General features: G+C 34.3%; 1 protein-coding gene and 1 long non-coding RNA gene across 2 annotated transcripts in view; one reads left to right on the forward strand and one right to left on the reverse strand.

The window, feature by feature from the left end:
- Positions 1-290: 290 nt before the first annotated feature.
- Positions 291-1,499, reverse strand: LOC126734923 (uncharacterized). The gene is made up of 3 exons (XR_007660209.1): positions 1,401-1,499; positions 1,113-1,266; positions 291-510 (listed from the first exon to the last, which is right to left on the reverse strand). It is a non-coding gene; the product is annotated as an uncharacterized LOC126734923 (long non-coding RNA).
- Positions 1,500-6,911: 5,412 nt separating this feature from the next.
- The window catches only part of LOC126734689 (DDB1- and CUL4-associated factor 6-like), a 35,248-nt gene continuing 20,197 nt past the window's right edge, over positions 6,912-21,962 (forward strand). Inside the window, exons 1-9 of the mRNA XM_050438402.1 lie at positions 6,912-7,255; positions 7,379-7,651; positions 7,718-7,874; positions 16,581-16,741; positions 16,796-16,947; positions 17,007-17,190; positions 17,246-17,436; positions 20,594-20,706; positions 20,797-21,088. Coding sequence (XP_050294359.1) covers positions 7,165-7,255; positions 7,379-7,651; positions 7,718-7,874; positions 16,581-16,741; positions 16,796-16,947; positions 17,007-17,190; positions 17,246-17,436; positions 20,594-20,706; positions 20,797-21,088 — 1,614 coding nt within the window. The 5' untranslated portion in view covers positions 6,912-7,164. The remainder of the gene's footprint in view (positions 7,256-7,378; positions 7,652-7,717; positions 7,875-16,580; positions 16,742-16,795; positions 16,948-17,006; positions 17,191-17,245; positions 17,437-20,593; positions 20,707-20,796; positions 21,089-21,962) is intronic.

Genomic DNA, 21,962 nt, shown 5'->3' on the forward strand with positions numbered 1-21,962 from the left:
CGAGAAGACCAACGAGTTGTATTGACCCTTTTAGCATGAGCGATTTCTCAGAGCCTGATGAATCTCTTATTGTACTAGACAACAAGTTCCATCTATGTGTAGAAGCCGAAAAAATATAAAAAACTTGAACTAGCATAAAAAAAGATGTTGCTTCGAAGCAGCAATCCGCAGCATTTTGAACAACTAAATTGAGAGAATGTCCGGCACACGGAACATAGATTGCTAACTCATTATGTGCCTTAATACGCGCTTGCACTCGAAGAAACATCACAGAAAATCGACCACTCATATTGCTTGCGTTGTCATATGACTGACCCCTGCAATTTTGAATGTCCAAATTAAATGTCTTTAGCATATCCATGACGCACTGCTCAAGCTCTTGTGCCCCATGCCCAATGTTATCATAGAATCCTATAAACCTTTCAAATGGAAGCCCTTTACTATTGCAATACCTTAAAATTATTGTTAGCTGATCCTGATGTGATATATCGGGTGTTGAGTCCACACTGACTGAAAAATATGTATTCGCCTTAATTTGTTTAGCAATTTGCTCAATAACCCGATTCGCCATGATAGTGAGGACTTCATTACAGATATCCTTGGATAGGTATGACGTTTTACCCTTGCCCAAATTTGCCATTCGATTTATATGGTCTTTTAAAAACGGATCATATTCTGCTAATAGTTCCAATAAACCCAAATAATTCCCATTGCGCTTTTCACCAAAACGTTCATCAGTTCCTCTAAATGCCAATTCTCTAGAGGCCAAAAACTTAATCACGCTTATAATTCTTCTTAATACTTCGACCCAATAATCCTTTTTGCAACTTATTTGTTTTTCCAACTCATCGTTAATTTTTCCTCGCTTTAATTGGCGGCTTGTGTAAACATTTAAACTATCTAGATGACCAATGGAACGCTCGTGTTCGTCGAATTTCTCAATGCATTTATTTCACGAGGAAAATCCAGTTTTAAATTGGTTTTGTTTGTTACTAAAGAAACAACAATATAAACAAAACACATTTTCAGTACTTTCTGAATAAATTGCCCAATCTCTTCGAACTACTTCACCGTTAACTAGCTTCTTATAAAAAATTTGCTTAGTAGCATACCTATTTTGGTCCCCATGTTTTCTTTTAGACATTGAAAAGTCAATTTTATCAAGAATTTGTTCGGTCCAGTTATCCAAAAGAATTTGCACAAAATTTTGACCATCCTTCCAAAGTGCCGGATCCTTAAATTCGGTCCAATCGTCTGTTTTTGCATCTACAAATAAATACATTTGAATGCATTTCTATACCATTCAAATACAATTAAAATATTTACAAAGGATTTTGTCTTTAAGGTTTTTTTTAAACTGCAATTATGCGTAAAAGCATGCAATCACCAAAAATACTTACCTATAATACTATCACCAACTGTATTATTTTGCAAAAGACTTTCCTGTGGCTCCATCTCAAGACCGGTCTCTTGGGTATTCATCTCATTTGCAAGGCTAGCGCTCGTACTTGGTCCAGGTTGAGGTTCGCATATACTTCTGCTCTCGTCTACGTCTGTGTTACCCCGTATAAAAAAACTTGTGAGTTTAAGAGTGTTTTCTATAGCTTTCTTTTCCTTTTGCTGTTTTTGCAGTTTTCTTTTGCGCCAATACGAGCCAGATAACTTTCGTCCGTCCATTTCCTAGTTTTTTTTTTTGATATTAAGAGAGAGAGACTGAGAGAAGGGATCTCACATCACGTTCCTCTCCCTAGGTATAAAAATTAGTATTCTATAATAGCAATGACCGTGTGGTGAACGATCATCACGATCATGTAATTCTTACAGCGTTACCAGATTCTCGACCAATAGAATACGCTCATACGTTCGACGCGCCACTGACCTGACAAGGATTTTGACATTTGACGTACCGGATGCCGGGTATTTATTATTTATTTTTTTGTACAACGGATTAAAAGACATTAATAATTGTCTGTGTTAGTGTTACGACTTTAATAAATTAGATAGAAGTAGTCTGTGGTATTAAAATGGCAGAGTGTAATTGGTCAAATAATTCTAATTCTAATCTAATTTTATAATCAGAACCAACAAACCAAACAAAACAACGCTATTTCTTTTGGATTTTCATCGCCCACGCGTCTTTCTGTCACATGTCTCGGAAGTTAGGTTGGGCTCGATGCACACGAGCGATTTCGTTCGCGACGTCATCGCGTCGAGATCGCTGCGAGAACGCCGTTCTACAGTGCACACGAGCAAGTTTATTTAAGAGAAATCGCGTTCAACGGACTTTCATTACGTTTACGACTTTAGCGTGGATGGTTCAAGACGTGTTGCAGTGGCGTACTTATCGTACCATTATTTTTAATATCCAATCTACCTACCAATACTACCGGAGAAAAACTATATACACACCACTGATAATGACGCGAGCGCAAGCGACCGGGGCGAGCCGTGTGAATTGCTCAATGTTCCAACAAGTACTGCTTACCCGCAGAGCGAGGCTCAGCGAGGAATTTTGGCCGCGAAATCGTCGCGAAGTAGCAGTCCCCGGCGAGCGCCGGCGGTTAGCGGCGTCTACTCGGCGTATTCGCTGCGATTTCGCCTACGTGTGAATCGCACGATTTGATCCTTTGGTCTGCTACATGCATGCGAGAAAACTTCGCGGCGAGCTCGCAGCGAACTTCGAGCGAAAAATCGCCGTGTGCATCGAGCCTTAGGATACCCTTCTCCCTCACAATTTAGCAGTAGAAGTGTGATCACGCATTTTTCGCACGATGTGAGCGCTCCCCTGTTTACAAAATAAACTTTTAGTAATTTTCGAGTGAGCTCCGCCCACTTCTCGTGTGAATGTTGTTTCACGCGTTTACAGAATTAGTGTTGTAAAAATCCGAATTAATTCAATATCCGGACAGTACTGATTCGGATGAATTGAAAATTCGTTTTTTTCATCCGGATTAATTCATCCGCTCGATGCCTTGCCCGTTCGGCAAATTATGCTATGTTTCGGGCTCGATGCTCGACCGTCCGATAAACGTTTTTTATACCTGTTTTTCGAATATAAGGTATGCATTATGCAACCCATTAGACATTTCATTTTTACGGATTTCTACATGATGTTAAAACTAAAATAGCTAATTATGTATGTAATAAATCAAGTGTATTTTAAACGATGCAAAATATCAATACGAAAATGCTTTGTTGCCGGGTTATTTGTCCGGACGATTTAATTCGGATTCTCTTAGCCGGTGGAACGTGGAACTTCGTGAGCCTCTTGTAAGCTCATACAATTATTTCATCGTCGGGCTAACGGAGGACGGGAGGCGTGTATCCGGACGATTTAGATATCCGGATTGATTCGGAATAATTTGATATTCGGATTGAACGGACGATTAATCCGGACTCTTCGCATCACTATACAGAATAGCCGTCCTGATGTTTTTGTTCTGCAAGGAAAGGCGCGTTTTAATCGGCAATTCGTTGTTAACGAGGTACTGTTTTGTCCATATTATCGATTTTTGTGTTGGTAATATCGTTATACCTATTTGGCTTTGAGGATTTTTTTACGTTTTATGATGAATACTATTGATAATATTGCCGTTGGCCGATCAAGTCAAAATTAAAGAACTGGGAAGGCCCTTGCCAAATTTAAATTTAACGCAAACTAGTACGCGAAAAGCCGAGAACAGATCTTTTACCCGACGATTTTCAAAGGATATTTATGAAAAAACTAAGTGGATATGTGGGTGAGAAATAAGAAATTTGTTATTCTGTTTCCCGTGTTGTTTTTTAAAGCTGACTCTAACTGGGCAAGGAAAGGAATCAGTGATTTACACCATCTTCCTGAGAAAATGAGAAAACATGAATCGTCTCGTGACCACATCAATTCTTGCACTGCTTTCGCTATACTCGGTAAGGTTAATATTATGACACAGTTAAGCTCTGCTTACAGAGAAAGTATTATTTTACATAATAATAAGGTCCAGAAAAATCGTCATATTTTTTTTAAAAGGATAATTAGTTGTGTAAAATTTTGTAGTGCTTTTGAACTAGCACTTAGAGGTCATGATGAAAGAGAATCCTCAGAAAATCAAGAAATATTTAAAGAGCTAATTAACTTTACTGCAGAGCTCGAAAGGAACACTTGCGTATGGCTACTGTTTTTAAAGGGACCTCAAATATTATCCAAAACGAAATTCTCGATAGTATGTTACAAGTATGTAGAGAAGAAATTTGCAAGCAAATTGAAAATGCTGACTATTTATCAATCCAATGCGACGAAACCACTGATGTCTGGAATTATTGTCAAATGGTGTTAATATTAAGGTATTTTTATTAAGGATCCATCCGTGAACATTTTTGGGGTTTTTTAAGGGTTACAGATAAAATAGCCACTGGATTAAAAACATGCATAGAAGATCAAATTGATCCCCTAGTTTTAAAAACTCCTCAAAAATTGATAGCACAAACTTATGACGGTGCAAATGTTATGAGCGGCTTAAACCACGATGTTCAAGCTCAAATAAAAAAAAAATACCCAAATGCTCATTTCATTCATTGTTATGCCCATCAATTAAACCTAATAATGCAGAAATCGGCATCACAAAACGCTAAAGTTCGCGTGTTCTTTAGTAATCTCTCAGCAATACCCGTTTTTTTTTTTCAAACTCATCTCACCGGTGTGAAGTTTTACAAGAAATCATAAATAAAAGATTACCAAGAGCGGTTGTTACTAGATGGAACTATAATATTCGCACAGTTAATTTTGTTTATGAAAATCGCGAAAAACTTAACGTGTTTGAAGAAATTGAAAGTAGGTATGAAAAAGGCGTTACGTCAAATGAAGCTTCCGGTCTACGAAGAGCATTGCAAGATTCAGAGTTTGTATTTTGGCTAACACTTTTTCACAGAAGTTTACCACACGTTGACATACTGTACAATCAGCTTCAATCTAAAAATAAAGACAGCGTTCAGTTGCACAAAGAATTGTTAATTTTTGAGAAAAATATTTCTAATATCCGAAATGAAACTGATTCGATTGAAAAGATTGTCGAATCCGAATTTCCTACGCCTAAGAGAAGACGAACCGATGATAATTTTCGAAGTGTTATTGCCAAAGAAATTTGTGATACAATTACAACTCAAATGAAGGATCGTTTTTCCTATCGGGGTCATTTGCAAGCCGCTTACCTGTTTAATACAGAAAAATATTCAGAATTTTCCAAAAAGTTTCCTGTAGCAGTTTTAGATGATGTAGCTTCATTTTAACCAATGCTGACCAAATCAAGGCTAAGAACAGAATTAGAGGTAATCTATTCGAGAGATGATTTAAAAGAAATTGTCGGAGCAATGAATCTTCTTTCATTTATCATGGACAACACCCTTCATGAGACGTTTATTGAAACGTCAAAAATATTAAAAATTATCGTGACAACTCCAACGACCACGGCAGAAGCAGAACGTACTTTTTCTACGCTTAAACGCATAAAGACATTTTTGCGAAATAGCATGCTTAATGATAGACTAAATGCTCTGGCTATAATGTCCATTAATCGAAATTTGGTGCATGAAATAAATAATTTTGATGACAAAGTATTAGAAAAATTTATTTCCATGAAGGACCGTAGAGCGGATTTCTGTTTTAAAAAATAGCTCTTCTAGTTATTATAATAAAATGATCTCGAAATTAGTATTCTAAAATATACCTAAACATAACAATAATTCATGTAAATAGTAAATACTTACCTTATTTTTATGGTTGCTTTTTCGTGCTAAGAAAATTCCTTTATTCTTAGTGAACTGACTTATATGATATTAAAAGACTACTCTGATATTACAGTTTTTTTTTTCGTTGAGTTCAATCGATCCTGGATTCAATTTAAGTAAAAGAGATAGGTAAACTTTTATTCAAAACGTGCCATTGTTTTCGTTTTTTTTTGTTTCATATGATATCATTATTTAAAAAAAAATAAACCATTTTTTAATGAGTTTTAGGCGTGGCATTGCAAAAATTTATTTTTTTACTGTGCCCCTCCTGGCACAAACCTCACGACACGCCACTGGGACTATCAATGAATCCATTCAGTAACCCATGCAGGAATTTTACAGAGAAGATCATTCTTATGAGATGTAATTGATGTAGATTGAAGTGTTCCAATAGTTGCCGATGATCAAACCTTCTAACTGGATGTATGCCATCCTGCCTAAAGGCCAAAAACTTCAAAGCAAATCTACGCTGAACAGATTTAAGGAGACCAACATGATTCTGATAGAGCTGTTTCATATAATGCAGCCAAACTCCAGTTTTGATCTCACAAAGCAACAGAAAAGCAGTCTTAATGTAGATTCCAAAGTAAAACTCTGAGAACTTCTAATTATGAACCCAAGCCTTCTCAGGGCTGACTTGACTATGTTGTTGAAGTGTGGAACGAATGTAAATTCAGAGTCAAAGGTGATAACAAGATCAGTAGTTTGCTCTAATCTACTCAAAATAGTATTATTAATAAAGTAATTAAAATTTAAGGGTGTTTTTGATCTAGAGTAACTGACCACACTACATTTAGCCTCATTCAAGTCTAACCTGTTAACAGCGCACCATACCTCCAATGTATTTAGGCAGTTCTGAAGAAAAACACAATCCTCCAAACCATATACATTTAAATCTAGCTTCAAATCATCGGCAAAAGCCAGCCTATGACAAGTGAGTGACTCAATCAAGTCATTTATAAAAAAAAACTGGTTCGAGCCCTGTGGCACACCCGACGTTACATTAAAAAGTTTCGATTTAAAGCGCCTTTTACGGTGACGTCATGACTTGATCGCTCGAATGTCTTAAAAAAGACGTTAAATAAGCGCTTACTTGCTTAAAGATGGCTTAAGAATTTTGACAGTTATCAGCTGTTACCTTCTGTCAAAAGTGACAGCGGCTTTGTTTGTTATGAATGTGAAAATTACTAAAAAAAACCAAACATTTTTTACTTTCTCTGTTATTGGTGCCAGGTTTTATTTTTAAATTTATCCCACTAGTCTTTGTGGAAATCCGTCGTGGATTCGTTTTAATCATAGTTTAACTTCCAATTTTCCGCAAGGCATGGCCGTTAAATGTTTCATCTTTTAAACAAAACTGAGTCATTTCTCTTAAGAAAATCAAGGACTGGGGACTCCTAAAAAATGTCGGTCAACAGCAGAAATTCGGTTTTTTTAGACGTTTGGCAGCGCAGGTTCGATACAAAAATACACAGCATTTCAAAAACAGCAAAAAGTAAGTAAACTATTTAATATAGAGGGGCTGCAGACCTCCTTAAGATAACCATTATTATTTCCATGAATGTACAAATTGGTTTTAAAACAATCTCAAACCCTCCTTATTCACCCCATTCTATAGATGACCCATCTTTGGTGCAGCGTCTAGGCCTAATAAGAACCCTAGAGGTCCACAAAGGATGTGTAAACACCATTTGCTGGAATGAAAGAGGCGATTTGCTTCTTTCTGGATCCGATGATCAACATTTAGCAGTAACAAATGGCTTTACTTATAAAGTTCAGTCAAATTATGCCACTAGCCATAAGGCAAACATATTCAGTGCAAAATTTTTGCCTTGCACCAGTGATTACCAGATCATTAGCTGTTCTGGGGATGGGATAGTTTTACATACTGGTAACTTGGGAAATTCTAAATTTTACTGATTATTTAAAAAATAATTTCCCATTGTTTTTTAAATAGATTTAAACAGACAGCAAGAGACTTACCATAGTCAGTTCTTGTGTCATGGAGGTACTACTAGCTATGAAGTTATGACCATTCCTGATGACCCACATATTTTTATGAGTTGTGGAGAAGATGGTACTGTTAGGTGGTTTGATTTGAGAGAAAAAAGTTGGTAAGTAAATTAGCCATTAATTATTAATGAAAAAAAAATGTACAGAACTTTTGCATGGTTTATTTAAAGCTTTATTGCTGCAAAGCCAATGTTTCTGTCATATTTTGTTTTATCTGCAGGGCCAGTTACTAATATATTGAGAGGTTGAACAATAGTTTTTAATAAAAACTTTTATCTACTTAAAGGCCTTTAAATGTTGGAAAAACACATTTTTGGAATATATATCAAACACAAAAAATTCCTATACTTCAATTAAAAAAAGTCTGGACAAAAACACTTTATTCCTTAGGCATGATTTTCCAAGATACTTGTCAATATCCTATTTTAGATTTTTGGTAGGATACAGTAATTTCAATCAATACCTATATAAAATAAACATGAAAGATAGAGAAATATGTGATTGTGATCATAGACTTTTTTCTTGTACAAACAATTCTCAAACCATTCAGTTTTTAAACATGGAACTTGGAAAACTATCTTTACTACCAATGTGCCATGCAACCCTTATGGTAGAAGTTACCATAAATAAAAAACTAGAAGCAATTTTTCTTAAATTTTGAAAACATAATTAACATAAAACTAGACTTAAATAATGAATAGTAAAATTATAATAGTATACTATGCTAGTTTAGGATAAGATATATAAAATTATTTATTTACGGACTTGCCATTTTACAATAAATAGAACTAATTACCAAATACAGTATAGATATACATTGCTATACAAAAAAAAATGAAAGTATATGTCACAATATATGCCTTAAAGATCCTCTAAATCTTGCCTCTGAAGTTCCAAAAAAATCTACAGATTGTTGCATAGAGTTTGCATTATTTAACATTCTTGTAATAGGGCTATTTTTGCCATAATTTGTAGAATGGTAAGGAATATAAAAAACATTAGTATGCCGATTCCTTCTTATAGGTACATTCAGACATACTAGATTTAAAACATCTGGACAATCAATTACACCATTAATAATCTTGTGAAGTAAACGAATTTCAAGATTTAGTCTCCTCCCTTCCAAAGTATCAATATTAAGTAGCGATCTTAATTCACTATAAGAATAATCATCTCTGATATAACCACACCTGTAACCAATATAACAAAGAAACTTATTCTGCACTCGCTCAATTGTTACATAACAAGGGTTCCAGATAGGTGAGCAATACTCCAGAACACTTCTAACTAGCGAGCAATATAGTTTCTTTATCGTAAAAATTGAAAAGTCCTTACTAGACCATATGATGAAAGAAAGAAAGAAAGAAAGAAAGAAAGAAAATGTGCTTTATTACGTAAGACAACAAAATCTTGTGTACAAGCATCCTAAAAACTAAAAAATTCCAAATTCACTTTAAATTTCAAATTTCAAACAAACATAACATCTAAAACACTTTACCATAAAATTTACACACATTACCAAAATTAATCATAACAAAACAGATTGAGAAAAAAAAAACCTCTTTTTGATAAATTTCATTAAAAAATAAGTAAAGCTGTCAATAAAACAGAATTTAGAAGAAGTAAATTAAATTATTTAACAGGAAACAAAACTAAAACACTAAAATGATGTCAGAGCACAGGTTAAAAGGTACATTAAAAAAATCGTCAAGGCTTAATATGCCCTGGATAATAAAAGTGATTTTAATTCCTTTTTGAATCTCTTAACTTCTAAAATTTGTCTGATACATAGAGGAACATGGTTGTAAATTTTTTTGCTAAGGTATATAAGTGAGTTCTTGGTGAGGGAGGATGTAGGGATTGGTAAAGGAAAATCGTTAACCTGGCGAGTCATATGACCAGTGTTAGAGGGAGGTTTAGGACATTTATGAATAAGAGTAGCTGTTTCTAAGATAAAAAGAGAAAAAAGAGTTTGGATTTTTTGAGATATAAAGAGAGGTTTACAAGAATCTCTTAACCCAGCAGAACATAGGTATCTAACTGCCTTTTTTTGAATCACAAAAATTATGTTTAATAATCCCTTGTTGCTTAAACCCCAAAAAGGCAAGCCATAACGAAGGTGGGACTCAATAAGAGAAAAGTACACTGAACGTGCAACTACCCCTCCCAGCTCATGCGCCGCCATTCTTACTGCAAAGCATCCAGAGGATAATTTTGATGCAAGATTTAGGATATGATCTTCGAAGCGAAGGCGACCATCAATGGTAATACCAAGGAACTTACAGCTTTCTTTGTTTTTGGGAAGTTTTCACTAAACATAAGGCCCTGAACGTCACACTTAAATCCCATAATAAAGGTTTTGCCCACATTAAATACAAGCCTGTTTGCAGCACACCACTCCGATAAAATCTTAAGATCCTTAAAAACCTGGGCTTTAACATTATCAGAATCTCTATGATTCCATAAAATGGTGGTATCATCAGCAAACTGAACCACTTTGCCCTGCAGTTTTAATGAACCCAAATCATTTACATAGAGCAAAAATAATAGTGGTCCTAACACTGAACCCTGAGGTACTCCAGTTTTAAGGGATCTGGAATCGGATAAACATCCAGATACTGTAACTCTTTGGGTACTATTAGACAGATAGGATTCCAACCATAAATGAATCCTAACATTCTATGAGCCCGAGAGATAATACCCGATATATGAATATCAAATGATAATTTGCTGTACAATACAACACCAAGATCCTTCATTTCATCGGTAACCTTTAAGTTAGTATGGTTGATGGAATAATTGTAAGAAATAGGACTTTTTACTCTTGATATTTGATAGCATTTTTTTACGTTAAGGTCCATATGATTTGCTTGATGCCAGCCATAAAAATTATCAATGTCTTCCTGAAGAAGCTTAACATCAGTCATTGTTCTAATAGGCCGAAATATCTTTACATCATCTGCAAACATTAGTACCGAGCTATTTTTTATATTTTGAGGTAAATCTAATAGGAACAAATTGAACAGAAGGGGACCGCAGTGTGACCCTTGAGGTACCCCTGATGAAACAATTATAGGTCTAGACACCGAACTACCATATTTGACTCTGCATTCTAACAGTTAGAAAATTATTTAATCAATCAGCTACCCTACCGCTAATTCCCAAGACCCTTCACTTTGCAACCAAGAAATTATGTTCCACTCTATCAAAGGCCTTGGAAAAGTCAGTATAAACAGAGTCGACTTGACACCCTTGCTCCATATTGCTTAAAATAAAATTTATGTACATTAAAAGATTTGTATTGGTAGATCTATTTTTTATGAAACCATGTTGCTCACTATTAAGTATACCACGACAATCACTGTACAGTTTTTTAGCAACAAGGGAGTCAAACAGTTTAGGTATTTCACTCTGAATGCAGACTCCCCTATAATTATCAACAGCCGATCTATTCCCTGATTTAAATATGGGTTTTATATTGCTCACCTTCCAGGAATCTGGAAAAATTCCTGATTCCATTGATTTGTTAAAAATCATTGCTAGAGGAATAGCCAAAGTGTAAACACATTTCTTTAAAAAGTAACATGGTATTCCATCTGGCCCAATACTTAGCTTAAATGGCATTGAATTTATTCCAGCTATTATATCAATTAAACTAAAATGATAATAATTTACATTTATACAATTTTGAAAAACATAATTATTGGAATGATCTTTTACCGGCATTTTATATACACTAGAAAAAAAGTCAGAAAATAGATTTACAAGTTCCTGATTATTATGACTATTAATGCCATTAAATTCAACTATTTGAGGCAACATAAAATGCTTTCTTTTTTCATTAATGAATGACCAAAAAGATTGAGGATTATCATTAATATTGTGCTCTATATTATTTATAAAAGCATCATAGCAAAGTTCTTTGCACTTTCTTCTAAGTGTTACAAATGTTTCATAATCATAAATTTTACCTGACTCCATGTACAATTTATGGGTTTTCTTTTTTTCTATGACCATCCTACGTAGTTCAACGCTAAACCACTTTGGAAAGCATGAGGTTTTAAATTTTTTAAAAGGTACAAAATGCTGAATACCCTGAAATAAAATGTCGTAAAATAATGACACATAATCATTTACATTTAAGTTTGCAAAACCCCCCTGCAATTCCCTGCAAAAAAATCATTTAATGGAAAATAGTTACAATTATTATAGTCATAAAAATACTCTTCATAGTTACTGGATATATTATCACAATTAATAGGAACTCCAAAAGTTATGGCAGTATGATGAATACTATTTGGCAGTAATGTGTCAATAGCTTCTGACACATCTATATCTTTTATATCCGAAAAAACTAAATCTAAAAGAGTATTCGTACTGTTTACTACAAAGTTAAGTTTATACATGTTAAGAAAATTAAAACAGTTAGATAAACTATTTGCTGGTGAAGTAGCATTGCACTGTACACTAATACCTGTTACTTCATTTTTCCATGAAACTTCAGGAATGTTGTAATCTCCTGTCACAACAATCCTACAATTATCAATATCAAAATATTTACTAAATAAGCTATCCATTGTATTGCAATGAGATTGATAAACTTCTAATTTAGATATTTTAATTAGACATGGGATGTAAAATGTAAGCTAGTTAAAAACACTCCTGTTTTTCCTAGTGTTATTTACCTACTTATCTGAGTCACCCTGTATTGTCTTAAATTTAAAAGCATGCCTTGCTTAGACTCCAAGGCGAGAAGCAAGTGACCCTGTCTAAAATTTTCAAAAGATGTCCTGTTGTTTACTATTAGGTAGTAGATATACAGATCGTGTTATCATTCACTATGGCTGTTTATACCGCTTCCGAAAGAGTTCAACTAATTAAATGGTTTTATGGAGGCAATTTCTCCTTGTGCAAAAACGGTTTTAAATGTGGTTACAAATTTTGAGACATCTTTTTGTCTTCAAGATTGTAAAAAATGCCACACAAAACGTCAAGAACCACCTGTTGAAGTGGTCCAGGATATAGAACGGCGGGAAGAAATGGTTTGCAATACCCTAGAACTTGATTCGACATGGTCCACTAGAAGTGTTGGAGAGGAACTGCGATTGAACAATAAAAGTGTTGCTCGTATTTGGAAAAACTATGGGTACAAATGTTTCAAGTATTCAAGGAAATATTTCCTGAAGACCAGTGGCGAAAAATGGAATTTTGTGAAACCATGATGGAAAAGGCAAATGAAAACGAATATTTTTTTTTAAATATTTTGTTTTCTGATGAATCTTCTTTTCCATTATATGGCAAACACAATCCTTCCATTGTTCGTTATTGGTCTCAGGAAAACGAGCACAGAAGTTTTTAGGTTCGTACCCAGTATCCTCAGAAAGTGAATGTTTGGGCAGGTATTTTGGGCGACAATTTTATAGGGCCATTTTTTTTTGGCGATATTAAATGGCCTCCTAGATCTCCAGATTTGTCTCCAAATGACTTTTATCTGTGGAGTTACCTTAAGCAGACCATTTATAAGCATGAATTTAGTAGGCCAACAAATTTAGAGGAGTTGCGAAATAAAATTGTCGAAGGTGCCAATTCCATTTTACCTGAAACTCTTTTGGGAGAGGCGAAATAGCTTTTACGATAGGTTAAGTTTTTGTTTAGCGAAAGAAGGCGGTTTATTTCAGCCTTTTATTTAAAAAATTATATGTTGTTTATTTATGATTTTTTATTATATTTTTATCAGAGTTGATATTTTATTTATTATTAGAATAATGCTTTAATTTTCATTATGCAAAACACAGCATATTAAACATTTTAAGATTACAATTCTATGCGGGTTTTACACATTGTCATATCTGTAAAACCAGCATTAGAATAAATATTGATAAAAATGCCTGGATTTTCGCGTAATAATTTGGGACATTTTGTCGCCAAACGACTCAGCCTCCACGAAAGTCAGATGTTTACTAATCCCGTCCTCGGGCCGGCCGGGGCGGTACTCTGTCGCAGGCACTCGTACACGCGCGACGTTGCAAAATTTCGCCTCGAACGAACGAAAACACGATCTGTATATAAAAATAAATAAAGTAGATAAGCATTTAATACAGATATTAAAAAAATTGATATAAGCAGATATCTATATTATGGAGAGTTAGATATAAGTTTTTAGATAATTAAGTGAACCAATAAGTTTTTCTAATTTGTTTAAGATACAGGTATTTAGGTGGCTGTGAAATAAGAGTGATCATACAACATAAATACTGTTGTTCCACTTGAAACTTGTGGCTAAATGTGCTCAACAGAAGGCCATTAAAAAAAAAGTAAACAGGCACTTTTAAAATTGTACCATGCCAATATTTGTTCCATATTCATAAGGTATTTACTTTAATTGGAGTGTATATTTATGAAATTAGTACTTATTCAAGTCAAGTGCACACCAAATAGCCTTTTATCAAAAATATATTATTTAGTATAATGACTATAAAATTTAAAATCATTTAAGTCAAGGTGTCAAAGACTCCCCATATACATATATATATACTTTTAGGCTAAAGCAATATATTATTTACTTAAATGGGATTGTTACTCCTTATATGAGATTTTTATAATTGGTACTTGTAGGGTTTATATTCCTATTTCTCAAAAACAAATGTGTTGAGTTTTAAGTGTTCTATGGATAACGTTGTGTTGAATAATTAACTTATTCTAAGGCACCATTCTAGCAAATTTTTGGGTCTAACAAATGATAGGCCTAAATTTCAAGACCATATTATCAAGATATGTAATAAGGCTTGTTCTGGTTGCTATGTTCTTAGAGAAATTTCTTATAGTCAGATTCTGAGATAGCTTAAAGTGCTTATCATGCTTTTGTGTGTTCTCATCTGAGTGATGGCATTATAATTATTTTATAACAAAAACAATCTTTCGGGCTTCTCATAAATATCTGGCCAGATTCCATTACCTAAGGTATAGTTTAATCCGCATGGCTATGTTTACGTTATCGGTCAGCAAAATATGTAAACAGAGAGTTTCATTCCTTCTAATGATATACTATCAGTTTCAATTCGGCAAGATGTCGAAATACACGTCGTTAAATATTGGTAAAGTAATTCTAAAGTTATTCAATGAAGAAAAAGTTTCACGTGTAATTGAACCATTTTGGACATTGGAAAATCAACTGTAAATGATATAATTAATAAATATAAAGCTACAGGTACTTTAGAAGCTAAACGCATTCCTGGGAGACCTAGAAAATCAACTCTTCGCGTCAATAAACTCATAAAAAGAAAGGCTGTTATAGACGTAAAAAGAATGTTGTACGAAGGTGGACTTTTTGGACGTGTCGGTATTAAAAAACCTCTTATTAGTAAGAAAAACAAGATAGCCAGATTAAAATTTGCGAAAAATCACCAGTACTGGACGATAGAAGATTGGAAAAGAGTGTTGTTTTCCGACGAAACTAAAATTCATTTGTTTGGAAACGATGACAGGAGATACGTTCGATGACCGGAAGGTACCAGAAATGAATGGCGGTATCAAATACCAACTGTAAAACACGGTGGAGGTTATTAGACATTATGTTGTGGGCGGATTTTCTTATAGAGGCGTCGGTCCAATTTTCAACATTGATGGGACTATGGACTCTACAAATTATAGAGATATCATATTAGATATAATGCTGCCTTAGGCTCATAGAAACTGCTTCAGCAATGAAAAAATCCAAGTTTTAGAGTGGTCGAGTCAATCTCCTGACTTGAATCCAATAGAACACTTAATTGGTATGAATTAAAACAGAGGGTGAGAACTGTAAATAATTGTACCAACAGAACTGTTTTGTGGGAGAAAGTTCAAGAAGAGTGGAGAAATATCCCTCAAGAGAGAGTAAACAAACTTATTGAATCGATGCCTCAAAGATGTGCAGCCGTGATAGCTGCAAAGGGCATGGCTACCAAATATTGACGAGAACTGAACATTTGTTTGTTAAACTAATTGTTTATTGCCGTTTTTAGTTACTTTTTTGTTATTTTATAAGGGTTATATATATTTAACGTTCGAAATTTAATTTGGTCGGATATTTATGACAAGCCGGAAAATTGTTTTTTAAAATAGTTTGTTGTAATTTTTCTATTATTCTATTTTTAAGATAATAAAACTTTACGATGATAAGAGCAAATTTTTATTTTGCATTTTTCAAAATCACAATCATAAATTTATCTTTGGCCGGAATTATAAGAGAAATTTCTTTTGGTACTAGGCTCACTTACAGTTTCAGATTGTCAATACCACACAGAGAGCAAATAAAAAAGTCATTTATTTATATAGGTAAGAAAATCTTCAACCACCTTCCTCTTGAAATTAGATCAATAGACCTCTCCTGAGAGATGTAAGAACACTTTAAAGAAAATATTCATCTCAAAATCTTGTTACACCTTGGATATCTTAATGTAACTAGCTGGAATTAATAGTCTACTTTTCTTTTATATAATTAGTGTCGTTTATTTTTTATTTAATTTAATGTTGTTAAATTTTCCATGTACATATACTCAAGAATTTCATTCTGTATTCTGTAATGTTTTTAGGATTATTTTAGCTCATAGCAAGGCTTTGTCAACAACTTTGTAATAATACAGCTAGGTTTCAAATTGCGTAATATAATAGGTAGCAAAATCTTTTAATATTCAAATTAAGTATAATGGTGACAGTTTAAAAAAAAATAATTAATATTTTTTTGATTTTGACCTTTTCTTCAGTTAAGAAACTGTATTTTTGTACATGTATTTTGTGCTGAGGAAATAAAAGAATTATTATTATAGTTGTCTCCAGCAACGTTGCAAGGACAACATCCTTGTCTCTTGTCAGAGGGCAATTACATCTCTGGCAATTAGTCCTACAGCCAGCCATCAGTTGGCGGTAGGCTGTGCCGACTCGACCGTAAGAATTTATGATCGCCGCTATTTGAGTGTTGCTCCTGAGGGTAAGATTAGTGTCCCTGTCGGTGATTTTAATTCTTAATTTTTGTTTTTTTAAGAGCATTTATTGGCTCAACCATTTTGCTCATTTGCCGCCCCTAAATCGGGAGAAGACCGCCACTATCGCATCACTTCATTAACATATGACGAGGCGGGAAGGGAAATTCTTGTTAGCTACTCTTCTGATTATTTATATCTCTTTAATGTTCAGGTATTTATTTGATTTTTTAATTTATATGCAAGGGTTTGTGATGTACTATTTTTATACAGGAAACCACCACTGTAGAACTGAAAAAACCAATAGCAAAACAATCGCCTTGGGAGAAATTAAGGGCGGCAAGGAATAAAAGAGAAAGAAATTCCCCACCGCCAGTGAGGAGATTGAGACTTAGAGGTGATTGGTCGGATACTGGGCCAGACGCGCGGCCCGAACGTGATGTTAGTACCACAGTCGGTAAGTTATATAGATTTTGAAAAGATATGCTCTCAAATTTTAAGAAAATTTCCAGGTATAGGACAGGCAAGGCCTCACCTTCAAGCCACCTTAATGCAACGAATGACGGACATTTTATCCCGTATGCTCAACGACCCTATGACGCGTGCCGCTCTTTCTGCGGGCGGCGAGGACTCTTTGGACCCCAACGAGGACAGTCCGCAGAGGATTTTAGAGGCCAGAGATGGAGGAGCTGCCGGCATACAAGTAAGAAATATGACAATGTTTTAATTGGCATTGGATCGAAAATGTCTCTTGTGCCTTGGGTGACAGTTGACAAAGTTGTCTCTAATTAAGAGACTGTTTGAAGTACAAAAAACGTTCATATATGAAATTAATTGGTGAAAAAACGGCTTCAACTATATTAACGTAAAAAAATATATTTTGAGTTGTTCAAAAGACCAAAAATGTTCGTTAGTGAATAAAATTCTTGATGTAGCAATTAATGTTTCAAAACCTGAAATTTGGTGGCCCTTGGTTGTCTTTAAGAGGGTCCTTGAGGCACAAGAAACGGTTATATATGATATTCTTGGGTAAGAAATGCTCTTTCTTAAACTGAAACTGTTTTTAAAATATTTTAATTATTTTATTAAAATACACTACCGCTCAAAAGTATTTGCCCACATATGACTGTTTTAAAGTTATAACTAAAAATAATAAACCCATCAGTTATTCTTATTAAACGGTTTATTTATAACAAAATGAATATAAACAATACATTTTTCAATTAATTAGATTTAAGAAAATCAAATTTTGGATTCATCTATATGTCCGCCTCGATTTTTAATAACAGCTTGATTTTTTGCACTTGTCTATCCAGTTCATCCCACAGTAATTCGATAGGAGTGAGGTCCGGTGATTGTGGGGGCCATACCATAACTTTCAGAAGATGTTGCCTTTGTAATTGACCTAAATATTGCTTGCACCATTTCGACGTGTGCTTGAGGTCATTGTCATGTTGAAAGATGAAGTTTTCCCCAATTATTCGAGTACCAGAAGGAAGTACATTGTCACTTAAAATTGTTTTGTAACCCTCTTTTCGAAGAATTTCCTCTATTCTAATTAGATCGCCCACTGCAGATCCTCCGAAACAACCCCACACCATCACCGAACCTCCACCGTGTTTAACTGAGGCCACCATACAGTTCTCAGCGACCCTTTCATTGGCATAACGGCGAACAAAAACTCGCGTCTTCGTTCCAAAAACCTCGAATTTCGACTCGTCACTCCAGAGAACTTTCTTCCAGTCATTAATGGTCCATTCTTTGTGTCCAATCACACAACTCAAGTCTTTTTTTTTTATTACCATCCTTCAGTAGTGGTTTTGATACAGCTAAACGTCCTTTAAGACCAGCATAATAAAGTCGCCGTTTTACTGTCGAAACACTGACCGCTTTTTTACTCTCTTTGTTGATTTTTGCTGTGATTTCAGGGGCGGTAAGGCGTCTGTTGCGTTAGCTTGTAATTATAATATTTAAATCCTCCTTTGAACTTGTTGCCTTTGGCCTTCCCGATCGAAGTTTGTTGCTAATAGTCCCTTCTCTGGTGAATTTCCTAATATTATAATCGACAATCCGCCTTGGAATTCCCAAATCCGTCGAAATTTGACGGAATTAGTCTTTCCAGCCTTAAGAAGTCCAATGATAATACCTTTTGTTTCTACCGATAACTCTTTTGTTTTAGCCATTTTAAAAAATGTTGAAAAACCAGCAAAGAAGTCGTCAATAAGCAAGCGAAATTATTTACCAATGTTTCACAAAATCAATTCTTGAAGACTAAACACCTTTAAATGTTTCAAATTTTATCGGAAACGAGCTGTAAACAGATTAGTTTTTTAGAAGAAGTGCATGTTTTCACTACATTGTTTGTTATTTGCAAGACTATTTTTAAATACTCATTGTTTTTCAACGAACCATAGTTGATAGGTATGCTGTGCATATATGCAATTTACAAAAGAGATACAATCTAAATATAGGTATAAAGATAAGATTTTTGTATCTAATTTAAAATATTAAAAAGAATACATGGTGGGCAAATACTTTTGAGCGGTAGTGTTGTATGTGTGGTTCAAGTTATGACCAAAAATTAATGTTAATGAATAAAATTCTTGATGTTGAAATATCACCTTTAAAGCTTCAACTTTGGTGGCTCTTGGAGCTTGGATGATAACCTGTCCCTAATTAAGAGAATCTTTGAGGTACAAGATACTTTCATATATGAAATTAATAGGTAAGGAGTGCTCGTTTTTGGGCTGAAAGTCTTTTAAAAATATTCAAATTATTTGATGAAAATATGCTCAAGACTAGTGAAAATTTGCTTAGAAAATTAGTGAAAAAAAGGCTCCTTCTAAAACTGCCCTAACTACCCAAATTCCTAATTCAGAATCATGTGTTTATATCTAAAAAAAGTATTAAGCTATTTTGAATGGATGAAAAGTTATGACCCAAAGTTTCCGCTGAGGAATAAGATTCTTAGTTATGGTAACCTTTTTTATTTGTGATCTGATCCAGTGGCCTCAGGAGTTATTTAATATTACGTAATATTACGTAAATTAGGGTATCATAATTTACGAATATAAAGGTATCTTAATTTGGGGAGACAGAGAAAAGTGCAGTATTTGCATCACAAAAGAGAATCATCATAATTATGTATCTTTGGTCTATCGCAGAAAGTCATGCAGATCCTACTTTAAAAAACTGGGAGCACTTACAGTGCCAGTGCCGTCCCGAAAAAACTTCATATTTTTAGATCAAATTATGAGGGGTATTCTGTAGAAATGTACTTGGCATGTCCTTTCACAGATCACACTTTTTTTTGAAAAAGGACCAGTATACCGAGGAATCAAAGCTTTTATTATGTTGCCTATTGACATTAAATAGGCTTAGTCTTGAAAAATAAAACTAAACAATTTTCAGTTTGGTTTTGAAAAATTATGTGTTTGTAAATTGAACTGTTTCAATATTGTTTGTTTCATTAAACGTTGCTTACTCTTTTCATGTAAGATATTGTTGACAAATAAAGGATATTATTATGTTATAAAAAAAATTAAAATATTCCAAGAACTATTCTTTAAAATTCAAAACATTCAAACAATGCTGCTACGTTTTCTGAATGATCTGTTTTAGGTGTTGAGTTTATGGTATTAACTTTTCTATCTAATGTGTGTTCTGAGCAAGGAATTTTATTGCTATCTATGTTCTATTGATTTTTAATGGGTTTTTAACAAACTTTTATCCATTTTTTACTACCTGTCACCTTTATATGTGTATTTATTGTTCCTGCTGAAATTTTATTTGTGATCGTTTAATTAGTTCATAAGGCTTAAAAAAATATTATTTAATTTTTGCGATTACTGTTTTTTTAGGAGGGTGGTAGTATGGATACTGAAGAAGGTCCTAACTTAGGCGCCCAGTCGTTGTACACCATTGAAGGATTGGCTCAAGGCGGCACACGTGATACTAATAACGATTCACCCCAGTAAGTACATTCACAATTAAAAATACAGTGCAAACAAACACGTCATGAGGTTAATTCAATTTCATTAAATGTCAATCATTCAATTTATAGGGTGATTCAGACCTCCTCGTCTGAACCGGCAACACCTCACCAAGAACCCTCCACATCCAGCGCGACAACTGAAGGCTCCTCACCAGTTACCAGCGATTTACACAACCACTTGACGGCCCTCAGAAATCTGAGACAAGGATTTATTAATCAGCACGGCGCCGAACCGTCGGTGAGCTTCAGATACTCGGATCAGAGCACTTCGAGTTCAACCATAAGCCTGAGGGCCAACAACGAATCGGATCTAAATGCAAGTGAGGCAACGCAGAGGGGTGCGCCTAATAGAGCCTTAGAAGTAAGAAAAGTTATTCATTTATGTAAAGGTGTGGAAAATTAGGTTTTTTTTATGAATAGCAAAGTGAAGAGTTTAGTGAATGAGTTTGGGAATGAACGAAACATGTAAATATCACAATATCAATAATAATGCTATGTAAGTATTGGGGCTAGATAAGATAAAATATTATATATGGAGACAATTACAGTTATCCTAATATGTATCGGGTGGCCAAATAAGCGAGGTTAGCGGCTGTATCTCAGGACCTGTACATCTGGCAACAATGGATTTTTTTTTATTATTATAAAAGTGGCCATGAGAAAATTTTGGAAATTATTTTTAAGTTCCGTATTTCACCGCAAGAGGGCGCAACTAAAAATTAAATAAAAGAAACGTCTTTTTCTCCGAAAACTTAAGTTTTAACTTATACTTTTGATATTATTTTTAGTAAGCCTAGATAATTTGCTATAGTTTTGGTTTATGAATTATTGACGTACGAACGATAGTAGGGGTGGGGGAAGCTATTGAAAGTGGAATCATTAAAATCGGTGTAAATTCTAAACCACTTATTCGATTTGTGCAATTTAAAATTTATTTGCAAGATAAATGTAGCTGCTTTAAAAGTCTGATCTCATCACTACCCTATAGTTCCTAATAAAACCGCCAGAGGGCGCAATTTGTGACAATTCCAGTTTTTTTCATTTTGCTCCAAAAATTCAAATTGAATGGTATATTTTTGACATCATATTTAAAAAGTAGATAAAATTTGCAAAAATACTGTGAAAACCGCACGATGATATCTTTGCTTGTTTTAAAGTTATAGCGAATTAAAGTCTTTTACGCACCGAGTCCAAACTTATGTACCGCCATCTAGCGCTCTGCCTTAGAATGTCTA

Source organism: Anthonomus grandis, chromosome 1 (assembly GCF_022605725.1).
Source record: "Anthonomus grandis grandis chromosome 1, icAntGran1.3, whole genome shotgun sequence".
NCBI classification, from domain to species: Eukaryota; Metazoa; Arthropoda; class Insecta; order Coleoptera; family Curculionidae; genus Anthonomus; species Anthonomus grandis.